Genomic DNA, 12,499 nt, shown 5'->3' with positions numbered 1-12,499 from the left:
AATGCAAATAATAAAAACAAAACAAAACAAAAAAAACTAAACAACAGCGGCTAATTTCCTGTATCTCCGTTGTCCATCCTCGCAGGGAGGACGCCATGCTGGAGTACCTGAAGATCGCCCAGGACCTGGAAATGTACGGAGTCAACTACTTTGAGATCAAGAACAAGAAGGGGACAGAGCTGCTGCTGGGAGTGGACGCCCTGGGACTCAACATCTACGAGAAGGAAGACAAGTAAGCATTGTGTTAGGACAGACCCTCGGAGCAAACAGCCGTGTTGTTGGTTGGTGTCTGTGTTCTTGTGTCTCGCTGCAGCCCTGTGACACACACACACACACACACACAGAGCTAAACAGGCTGGGCCAGGTCCACGTCTGCACTTAATCACTCATCCTGTTTCGCAGCAAGACAGTATGACAGGAGTGACAATCAAGGCCAGATGGATACAGTCTTTAGGAGGAGCTGTAACATTCAGACTCAGCAGTTTACTTACAGTAACTCACTCATGCAGCATCTCAGCAAATCAGTTTTTATCTCAAGGTTTTCGGGCACAATTTTGTCAGAAAATATGTTTTTTGCTTGACACAGTCTCAACACAGCCACACACTTGTGCACCGTTTATACTGCAGATAGTTCAACTTAAATAAAATCTGTGCTGTCCTTTTGCAGACCTTCATTTTCCTCTTAATCCATTGCTCGTTTCAGCCTCAAGAAACAAGAAGCGCAGGGGCGAGGTCCATCTCTGTAGTTAATCACTACCCACTTCTCCTTTCTCCTCCTGCACACAGTGTGGCAGAAAAAAAAAGAAATATTCCTGTTTTGTATTTGTTTGTTTAGGTGATTTCTATCCCTTTTGAAGCAGTGTGGTCAAAGGGAAACCTACTTTTTTTTAGAGACCTGGCAGGCTGTCAGCACTGCAGCCAGTCTGGCCTGTGATTGCCACTTTGTTTCTAGGACAAGACAGTTTGGGGAGGTAATCACCGACTATTTGGGCGAAAATGAGGTCTGAGAGCTCCTGTGGTGGGTGGCCTCCGGTCTGCGGGGTTCACTGAAGTGAAACACACTGTGTTGAAGGGGGGGGAACTCTTCATCCCCACGTGACTCGCCTTTCAGTCACTGACCCCGAGCTGGAAATCCCTCCAGCCGTCCTCCTCCTCTGGCTCGGTCGTGTTGTTTGTTCGCTGCCAGATTGTCGCTCTTTCCGTATTAAAAGCACGGCTGCACTGTGTGTGTGTGTCAGCTTTCATGCCAGCGTCTATTGAAAAGCAGTTTGGTCTACTTTGTCCGCCTTTTCAGTGGAAGGAGTTGAATGCAGCTCGTCGGTGGCAGGGTAATGACAGCGTTTAAGCAGCCGGCTGCCCCATGAGGCGTCTAATTGAACCTTTAACTGGAGCTTCCTCGTCTCATATGAGCACAGGAGGTTCCTGTCAAGTCTAAATGATTTAATTACTCGTAACTGCTATTGTGTGAAAGTTCATCTGCCGTCTCATTCGTCCCAGATTGTGACTTTACTGCGGTATGAAACCTCCCAACAAGTGGGAAACGCATTGTGGAGGAACATACAAAGCTCTTGTGTTGTGTTGTGTTGTGTTGTGTGTGTGTGTGTGTGTGTGAGTCTGTCTCTTTATGTGCTCCCTGGGATCAGCAAAAAAAGAAATGCCTCTCCTCCACGGTGCCCTCTGCTGTAGCCATGACTACGCCGACTGGTTTTTCAAGCTGTGCGGCACTTAAGAATGTGAGGCTAACCTACAACACTGTCTCTCCAATGAGGGCAGCCGGCCCACAATGCAGCAGTTCAGTCAAGGCTTCGCCAAGGCGCAGTGTCTGGTGCTGGTTTAACTCCTTGTTGCTCCGACCACAGCACTGCTCTTTTTTTTTCTTTTCTTTTTTTTTTCCAAAGGACAGAGTTTCTAGAGGTTTCCTAGAGCCCAGAGTTTTAGCTCTTAGCAACTGAAGTCAAACACACACAGCATTTCATTTCCAGAGTCACTTATTCAAAATTACAAATCGCAAATTACGACAAATTAAATGATTGAAATGAATCGTACAAAGGTAGTAATTAGTATTGTGTATCTGAAGTTGTTTTTTCACGCACTCATTTAGAGCAGAAACAAATAGCTGCAAAGGTTTTTCATAGATTGACAGGAAAAAAAAACAATTAATCATGGAAATAATTAAAGTAATCATTAGTTGCAGGCCCAGAGTCATTTTTATAGTAAACATATTAAAACAAAAAAGCTGGTTTCTGCTTCTCAGTGTGAGGATTTACTACTTTTGCCTGTTTTGTATAATTATAATCAGACTATTTCTGGTTTTGTTAATAGGACAAAAGAAACAATTTGAAAATATCTCCTTGTTTTTGTTGTAATCAGACTGTTTTCATTATGTTTGACATTTTGTGGAACAAACAAACAAATCAAAAAATAATCAGATGCACCAGTAATGGCAAATGAAAATATAATCCAACAAAACAAAGAAACAAGTAATTGCAGTTCACAGTTTTACTCTGCATCGGTACCCAGACATTTCTACCAAGTGCTAATATATCCCACAATACTTTATTCATCAATACATTATGCAGAAAAAACCAGAGGCTTTGTAATGAAATCCAGCTGCACCAGCTGTGGTCTGACCGACAGACATGAATCTATCGATCTGCAGCTCAATAAATCTCAAGACTCTCTGACAGAGAAATGTTCAATTGTTGTGATAACTTCCACATTGTTTAGTCAATTCCACGAGCGTGTGTCAGGCTCGGGAACGGAGTCAAATTCCAGTCGGGCAGCGGCCGGTTTCACAGCAGAGTTTCGCTGCGAGGTCGTGCTGGATGGCTGCTTTTCTAGATTACAACACTATCGGCTTGTCAATGTTTACAGTACTACTTTGTATTGTGTTGAATGAGACTGGCATCCGTTCAGTGCGTCTGGCACAATAGAACGGTGAGCCACACCCGCAGATTCATCCCTCGCACTTCAACAGTGGATATACAGAAATCCATGTTCGCAGTCACAGCCTTCAGACTCATATGACGTATGTATTTGGCATTTTGCTTGAAAAATGACCGAACCAATCAATCAGTAAATGCAGCGTTGCTTAAAAAAAAAAAAGAATAAAAATACAAACATTCAATAAGATTTGGTAAGTAAGAATAAAAATGACTTGAATCAGGATTAAGATATCTGTTTCCTCTTTGTCTTAACTAGTGAACCCTTTAAACCGGCAGTATTTGATGATTGGAGGGAGAGGCAGTCAGCTAAGTGCTGCTAAACAATTTCAAGTCTTATAAACTTGTGATAAAATTTTAAAATCGATTCCAAGCGAAACAGGAAGCCAGTGCAAACACGCTGAGATGGGTGTGAACTCCTCTCTGGTGCTTCGGTTCAAGCTGGAGTCTGCTCACTGATTGTTTTGGGTTGGGTTGCTAGTGTTGCAATTGTCCTTTTTTTTTTTCAATGATCCACCTCTTTCAATAATCTTCTAATAACACCTTCAGCGTGCTTTCCCTCAGAGTGAGTGTGTTTTTGCAGCCAAGTATCACAGGATAACGCTCATGTTTGTGTTGTCGCTTCCTCAGATTGACCCCAAAGATCGGCTTCCCCTGGAGTGAGATCAGAAACATTTCCTTCAACGATAAGAAGTTCATTATCAAGCCCATTGACAAAAAATCTCCGGTGAGTCAACACCAACACCCTCCGCCTCCTTTTTTTCCACGACAGATTTAGAAGTTCCTGTTCGTCTTTAGGTGGAATTCAGCTCTTTATTTCAGCTCAGCTTCCCTTCTCCTGGCAGCAGCAGCATCTCCGTATCATGTATCAAGACCCATTAGACACATCCTCAGTCTGACCCAGCATACACATTATCCAGGGCCAGTTTCCAGGTAGTGCTATTAAGTGCTGGACTCCAAACACACACACATACACACACACACACACACAGAGGAGTATAAGTGGTGTATCTGGGTCCCTCAGGCTGCAGTATAAGTGGAGCAGACTGAGTACAAGTGTTTTCTATCAGTAATCTGTATTTAAGGTTTCCCTGCACCTGCTCGCAGTCTTTGTCCTTTATCAGCAGAGCACAATCGACAGAAAGGGAGCAGCAGCAGCAGCAGCAGCAGCAGCAGCAGCAGGAGGTTTATTTGGCCCTTGTGTTCACTTGTCACCCTCATTGTTTGTTTGTCTCTTCTCCAAATGTCAGGACTTTGTGTTTTACGCTCCGAGACTGCGCATCAACAAGCGCATCCTACAGCTGTGCATGGGCAACCACGAGCTGTACATGCGCCGCCGCAAGCCCGACACCATCGAGGTGCAGCAGATGAAGGTCCAGGCCCGGGAGGAGAAGCATCAGAAGCAGATGGAGAGGTACGCAGAGAAACGTCAACACTGTCACAAAATAACAGACAACAAGGGTCTAAATCTTGTTTTTTAAGGGATGTTTTGAGACACTCAGTTGTTTTTTCTCAGCCTAAAATTGTGGCGGTTTGACTTCTACTGGGTGATAATTCATTTAATTGTTCACTGAATTTCAGCTCCATTCATGCTCAGTCTGATTATTTAATGTCTGGTTTTACATAATTCAATTTTCAAAACAATAATACACCAATATTTACAAAATACAGTATATTAACACTGAATTAGATTTTATTTATGTGGTCCAGCAATATTTTTTGACTTTACATCTCTGAATATGTTCCCTCTTTGCACCAACAAGAGTTTTACAGCTGCAACTAACGGTTATGTGCAAGTGTTTTCTTGATGAATTGATCGATTGTTTTAAGGCCATAAAACGTAAAAGTGAAAGTACCAGTCATTGGGTAATAATGCAGCATTCCTCTTCGAGTGTGGGAAATGCACTTCCTGAACTGCCTGAACTGAAAGTGAATGGATGTTGACCCTGGTCTGGGCTACAGCTGTCGGCCCACTGTCTGTCCCATACAGCTGTTCAAACACAGTGATGTAACAGCGCCCAGACGACACAGTAAACACCAGTGAGAGAGCCGTTAGATCACCAGGCCCCGACACACACAGTTACACAGTTGGGGTTCACACACAGTAGCTCTGACCGGTCAGTGTGTGTGTATGTGTGTGTGTGTGTGTGTGTGTTTGACCAGACGGTTTCCGGCGAAGCTGAAATTGAAATCTAATGAAACTGTCAGGGAGAAATCAGCTTGTTGGTGCAACCTGAGGAGAAGTACAATAAGTTAAAACTATTTTAATAATAAGAATGTTGTAGCATGAGGAAGAAAACTGAAAGTACAAAGCATATTTTCTCATCTCGAGACTAATGTTATTTTTTACATTGTCCCTGGTACAAATAAACTAAACATGTGCTGCACATGACACAACACAAAATATAATTAAGAAATAAAAAAAAACTGAAAAGAAAATACAAGTTAAATAAGATTTAAATACACTGAAATAGAAGATAAGCTGGTGATTTTATAAAACTGGAGAAACGGGTGAATAAAAGCTAGAGTGCAAAATTGTTTTTTAATCAGATCTAAGGATAAAAGATGAATGTTACTACATCTTGGTCTTTGGAAGAGGCATCATTAGTGCTCTCATGTTAATGATGTCTGACTTATCAACCTATTAATCAATAATGAAACAATAGCTGCAGCCATGAACTGAGTTACAGTACAGTCTTTCCCTGTTGGCGATGACCGCACTCTCGTCTCACAGCTGCAGCTCCCGCAGCTGTTGTCATGCCACCGTTTATGGGATGTTGTAAAGTGGAGGTTAATCACAGGTAACTGTCACCCGACGCTTGTGAACGTGCAGCAATTTGACGTCGCTCAGCTGCAAATCACGTGAGATAAACGACATTTGACCGAAAGAGTTCAGTAATCTGCACGTGACCGGGACAGATGCAGAGTGAGTGAGTGAGTTGTGTGTGTGTGTGTGTGTGTGTGTGTGTGTGTGTGCGGTGACTATGCATCAGCCGTGTCAGCGCCCTTTGTGTCGCCTCACCACCGGCTGCTGTGTGTTATCTGCAGGGCCCAGCTGGAGAACGAGAAGAAGAAGAGGGAGGCCATCGAGAAGGAGAAGGAGCAGATAGAGCGGGAGAAGCAGGATCTGATGATGAGGCTCTACCAGTTTGAGGAGAAGACCAAGAAGGCAGAGAAAGGTGAGGAGGGGGAGGGAGGGAGAGAGGGAGGAGGCGTGGCTGCCATCCATCATTCAGCCTGAGAACAGAAAAGTGTGTGTGTAATGTGCACATAATTACAGCATGTGTGATTTATGCAGGCAGATGAAAGAGAGGCTGACAGGTCACATGTGCAGGTTTTGATACTGTTGATGATGATGAAACAGTCACTTCAGTGGTTATATAATCTGCTTACATGAAGCCTGGTCAACAATACTGTATTTATTAGTTTCCTGTTTCTATTTTTGTCCAAACCAAAAAAAAAAAAAAAACCCACGTGTGAGCGGCCTGATGCTTCACTTCCAGTTCCACCAGTTTGTGGTGGTAAAAATCTTGTCTACAGGCATTTGAGCAGAAAGATGCACTGATCGGCCTCAGGAAGTAGGTCGCTAAGTGTTGACAAAATTACAGTGTTACAGAAAATTTGAGTTATTAAGATTATGAAGGGTTTTTGTTTTATTATAAAAGTGATTTGTAGTGATTGTTAGTGTAGTGAATTGCTTTAAATACCAGTTGATTATAGGTATAGAAAAAACCAGGAGGTTCATTTTGTCAGAGTTTGATGTCCAGGGTGTGTTTGTTTGTAGTTTCCTGAAACTTTATCTTATCAAACCATCATTTGCTGTCTTGCCATTGTATCTCTGTTTTCAGTACAAGCACAACACTCATTGGTCTAAACGCAGCTGTTAGCACACAACAACAAAATACTGTAGATAATATCTACCACTGTTGCAGCTCTGATGTTGTGGAGCAGCTTTGATATTGGTCAAATGTCACAAATGAACAAAATAATACCACTCTGGATATGTGTAATAAAAGAAATACAATACAATTATAATAAAAGATGAACTGAATACACATGAATCAGTGGTAATACAAAGTGACAAACACACAAGTTGTATTGTGAAGAAAAGTGAGACCATTAATTATGTTAATCATCTAAACAAATACAGGCACAAGTTTATAAGGACCTAATAAGAAATAAGCAGAATGGAGTATAGGCAATAGGTAGAAGAAAAGTAACAATAAGAATTTATCCAATGTAATCAATTGAACTGTGATTCAGTTTTAGTTGATTGAAAGAAAATTAATTGACTTATTTTAAATGATTCATGCATTTTGAAGATGTGACCTATCATGATGGATGGTTTTCTGTCTAATCATAGGTGAAACAATGTATCCATTGATCACGATAATTATCGGCTCAATCACAAATCATCATCAGTTGCGACCTCTCTGATCACACATACAGTACGATGTGGTTTTGTAGTCCGTCTTAGCGTCGGTCTCACGTGTCTCTGTGTGTGGTGTAGACCTGCAGGAGCAGCTGCAGAGAGCCATGATGCTGGACCAGGAGAGGAGGAGAGCCGAGGAGGAGGCGGCCCGTCTGGAGGCCGAGCGCCAGGCCGCCCTGCTGGCTAAAGAGGAGCTGGCCCGCCACGCCGAGGACCAGAAGAAGAGTCAGGAGCAGCTGGTCAGTCTTTTGTTTATTTTACTTTATTTTATTTAAGAGTTAAGCAACAACGGTCCCAGATGTGTCAACAGCAGGTTTTCAGTCCACATGTAGCCGTTAGTTCGTTAGTTCGTCAGCTCTGCAGCAGCAACGTGTGTTCAGCAGCGCCCCGCTACTGCAGCTCCAGACAAAACCACTTTGTAGCATCTAGCTGGACCACACCCCACTTACTTCAGACTTACCGCCCCCTCACCCCTGGCTGCTCGGCTGTGGACCACCCACATGTGTGTGTGTGTGTGTGTGTGTGTGTGTGTGTGTGTGTTTCCACTTTAACAGTCCTGACAGAAAGGCTGTGTTTTCCTATGACTGCAGCACCGACGGACACTCGCTGTAACTGTACACTTAAACCTTACTAAGAAGATTGTGCAGTGGATTAACTTCCACTGACTGTGATGGGAAAAGACGGGAGGAAGTCGTCACCAACTTTTTAAAGCACGGACAACTCATTAACAATGTCCTTGTGTTTGCACTGAGTGGCCAGCTCACACCCTCTCTCATTCACTGAAGCAGGTGCAGTGTTAAATACAGAGGGAAAGAAAAGCTGTTGTTGATGTCATTGTGGTGCTCAAGAGAAAGCAAGCTCCTCAAAAACATTCAATTCAACATTCACATGTTCTATAGTCACATTATTGCACATTTTACTAATAGGAACAAAAGTCCAGAAAGCTTTTAGAAGCTAAAGTCACTGTACTATCAAATTTAAGATTGTTTAACCACCAGAATACTGTGCCACAACTTAACTGGAAACCACAGTGAATGTTTATCTCAGTGCCTTTAAACCCACAAGTAACACAACGCAAACAGTTTACTAACTTCTTTAGTGTGATTATTTGGCAGAAATGAGCATTTTAACATTTTATTTATGATGACGATGTTTTAGGTTGTTTCATACACAGATGTCAGGTAGAAGTTACAATAATATATGAAAAACAATTTTTACAACACTACTGTAGGAGCTTGTTTGTGGAAACTGTCTTAGTACAGAAGCCTGTAGGGGACCAGATTCATATGACAATGTGCACTTCAAAATGAAAATGAGTAATTCCTCAACAGCATTATAGTTTATTCACTTTTTTTTGAGTAAAAATGAAAGTTAAAGCAATGATTTTCACTTTCTGTTACAGCATTACATTAGTCTAGCCTGCTGCACTGTGGACCGTTTAAATTTGAATATTAAAATGCATTATCAACAATTTCACTCAGTGTTACGTAACTTGGCTTCACATCCGTCATAAACACATCAGGATAGGAGACAGGTGTCTAGTGGTTCTCAGTGTTTACACGCAAGTGGATGAAGAATGAAGCAAAATATGAACTGAACTGTTTGTTGCTTAGATCAATGAGACTTTATAATAAGTACACACTATTAAGCATTAGTTAAGCTTTAAATACTCAATTCATCATTTATAACACATGAATACTCATTAGTATGTAGTTTATAAACACAGTTAAAAATGTTTTACACATCATTGATAAACACCAACTGTATTTCTATACCTTGCACAAGGTATGTGATTATTATTTCTTGACTGTACTTCTACTGTACTGTACTAATTATTTGTTAGATCAAGGTGAGGTCATGTTATAAGCCTTTCGGGTTTCAGACCTCACCTGCACATTTATTTTTCGTATCTTTCTTACTAGTAAGAGAGATAAGTAAATGTTTTGTTTTATTTTTTATGTGCAAATAAATAAAGTCTAAAAAAAAAAAAAAAAAAAATTATAAACATACTAATAAGTATTCATGCGTTATAAATGAAGAATTCAATATTTATTAATGCTTAATAGTGTGTACTTATTATAAAGTGTTACCGACATTTGACACTGCAAACCTGCCATACATGCGACATAAACAACAATTAAAAATCTAAATATTCAGAGTGTGTGTTTGTTGTGTGCGTCTGAGCTCTTTAATAATCTTGTCCTGGTGCGTGTCTGTTTCAGGCTGCGGAGCTGGCAGAGCACACGGCCAAGATCACCCTGCTGGAGGAGGCCCGGAGACGCAAGGAGGAGGAGGCCGACTCATGGCAGCTCAGGGTGAGAGGCAGCAGATAAACACACATAAACACTGTAACCAGGCCTGGATTTAGGTCAGTTTAGCCACTTTCTCTGACCTGATAACTGTCCACGCAGCAGGAAGCACAGCGGTGAGTTCAGGTTAACACACACAAACTGGAGTAAACTGACTTAACCTGTGTGTGTGTGTGTTGTTCATCCAGGCCAGGGAGGCCCAGGACGACCTGGTCAAGACCAAAGAGGAGCTGCACATGGTGATGACGGCGCCCCCGCCACCTCCCCCTCCCCCCATGTACGACCACATGGACGACAACAGCGACAGCGAGGAGAACGCCAGCGAGCACAGCGCCGACCTGCAGAACGAGGGCATCAACGACCACCGCAACGAGGAGGACCGCCTGACCGAGGCCGAGAAGAACGAGCGCGTCCAGAAGCAGCTGAAGGTGAGCTCGCTGGATCCCACACATCCCATAGTTTTATTGAAGCGCTAAGGCCCGACTGATGTAATGGACTCATCTGAGTCTGGGTTTGATTTAGAAATGACATCAGCTAGAGGAAAATATTGCTTCTGTCATGTTCATTCAGTTTTTGGTTCTGTCTCATTTATGCAGTTTTGCCCCACACAACACAGTAGTGTAAGTGTAATAGTTCATTGTAGGCTTCATGGCCTTGTATGGCATCATAGCCCTCCACTGCAAAAACTAAAAACTCTTACCAAGAATATTTGTCTTATTTCTAGTCGAAACAATGTCAATATACTTAAAATAAGACTCATCACATAAAAAGTAGCTTGTTTTTAGACACTTTTTACTTCTTTCAAGCATATTTGCACTTGAAATAAGTGAAAATGATCTAAAAACAAGATCATTTCTAAGGTGATGAGTCTTATTTTAAGTGGAAAGAGATTAGTTTTGAGTAGAAATTAAACATTTTGACAAGAAATAAGACAAATATTCTTGCAGTTTATGTTATTTTTATTTACATTTTGCTGCAGTGCTGCACTGAGGCCATTTAGAATATTATTATAATATTGTTAAATGTTAAACTGCAAAATGTTGAGCCTCCAGTTCATATTTGTCACAAGTGTTTGAACCTTATTGGAGCAATCAGTACAAAAAAGGGTATTGATAAACATGATTGTCGAATGAATCGGTTATTCGATTCAAATATGAATATTGGCATCAGCACCAAGAAACTCACAAAACCTCAGTTCATTACTCAATTTAATGTAAACTTAATGTAAACTACACAGTGTAAGTGAATGAGTGAAGAAGAACAAGAGATGTGACAGTGTCTTAATGCTGGAGGTGTAGAAGCAGCAGTATGGTGGTGTTGTTTGTCCTCTCGTCTCATGCTCTTCCTCCTCCTCCTCCTCCTCCTCCTCTGCCCTCAGGCCCTGACCTCAGAGCTGGCTCAGGCGCGTGATGAGTCCAAGAACACCCAGAACGACCTCCTTCACTCTGAGAACGTCCGGGCCGGCCGAGACAAATACAAAACCCTGCGACAGATCAGACAGGGCAACACCAAGCAGAGGATCGACGAGTTCGAGGCCTTATAAGCAGCCGTCGGCCTCCGGGCCTCTCGGGGCCACGTACCCTTTCTGAATGGTCACTACATCTCGCTCCTTGGCTGACATAACACAAAAACACACACAGACACTCACCCAACACACATACACACAAGTTGCAGACTTAACTGGAGCAGTATAAGCACGGCAGAAGCATCACTTATACAGGGATGAACTCCTGTTACGGGTTCGTCTGGCAGGATGCAGGGCTTTGCAAATCCTCTGAAGAAAACTTAGTGCCAAACCCCTCCCCCTCCCTCCTTCTCTTCTTTAGTGTCTCAGATCTTATTTGTGTATTTGATTGTGTAATCTGATCAGTTCAGACCAAATCATGATTGTTTTTAACCAGAGGTGTGATGAAGTAGTGGGAATAGCCAAATTTTATCATCATTATCATTATTATTATTATTATTATTATTATTACTATTACTATTCCATGATGTGCACATAGAGTACATGTAATCAAAGCCTGGCTTCTTTTCGATGTCATTTGTTGTGTAGGACGAAAAGGACACTTTGTCGTTATGGCGACCACTCAGAAAGGGGAAAACAGTATAAGCAGGAAAAATTTATGTTTGTCTTTGTTTTCCATTATATTTGAACACTTCCATTTATGTTAAATACTGCTATACAGTAGTTAAAATTATGCCTAGATATTTATACTGTATATGGGACATTAAAAAGGGTATTTCATCTTGGTTTGTATATTTTTGCTATTTTGCTATCTACTAATGATAAAGAAAACATAATATGTTTCAAAGGTTTTATATATTGACCAAAAATAATAGCAGTCTTGTGTTCCATATGTTTTCCTTTAGATCACTAAATTAAAGAGATTTAATTGTAAATTATTTTTATTTTTTACTATAGGAAATATCCAGCTGCATGCCATTCAATCAGTTAAGGAGATTGCTATCTATCTAGGTACTTTTGGTTTGTTGTTTTTTTTTGTTTTGTTTTGTTTTTTTGCCGTGCAGTTCACAGCATGCTGAGGAATGTCTTTATCTTCAGAGCACTGACCGGGACACTTAGGTTTAATATATTTTATTTCCGTCTGTCGTCATGTCGCTGTTGAGCGAGAGATGAGATGAGCGCGTGTTGTGCGCTTTTACCCTCCCAAGTGGCCTTTCTCTCTGGCTGTGCCTCTGCAGGGTGCAGGCCCAGACGGTCGGTCTTTACTTCATAGCCAAGGTGCACAGTCACAAAATGTATGGATGTAACTCTCTGATTTAGTGTTGGACCTCCACTGAGGTGAAATGAGGGT

At 41.6% G+C, this 12,499-nt stretch overlaps 1 protein-coding gene across 1 annotated transcript in view; it reads left to right on the top strand.

Moving 5' to 3' along the window:
* The window catches only part of ezrb (ezrin b), a 28,788-nt gene extending 16,870 nt beyond the window's left edge, over positions 1-11,918 (top strand). The window contains exons 6-13 of the mRNA XM_085771568.1: positions 86-232; positions 3,573-3,669; positions 4,193-4,356; positions 5,991-6,121; positions 7,453-7,613; positions 9,597-9,689; positions 9,872-10,111; positions 11,062-11,918. Of these exons, the coding sequence (XP_085627694.1) occupies positions 86-232; positions 3,573-3,669; positions 4,193-4,356; positions 5,991-6,121; positions 7,453-7,613; positions 9,597-9,689; positions 9,872-10,111; positions 11,062-11,226 (1,198 nt within the window). The 3' untranslated portion in view covers positions 11,227-11,918. The remainder of the gene's footprint in view (positions 1-85; positions 233-3,572; positions 3,670-4,192; positions 4,357-5,990; positions 6,122-7,452; positions 7,614-9,596; positions 9,690-9,871; positions 10,112-11,061) is intronic.
* The last annotated feature ends 581 nt before the right edge of the window (positions 11,919-12,499 follow it).

This window comes from Trachurus japonicus, chromosome 24 (genome assembly GCF_045865225.1).
Source record: "Trachurus japonicus isolate A0001 chromosome 24, Traja_1.0".
In the NCBI taxonomy this organism is placed as follows: Eukaryota; Metazoa; Chordata; class Actinopteri; order Carangiformes; family Carangidae; genus Trachurus; species Trachurus japonicus.
This window is presented reverse-complemented; position numbering and strand designations above follow the sequence as displayed.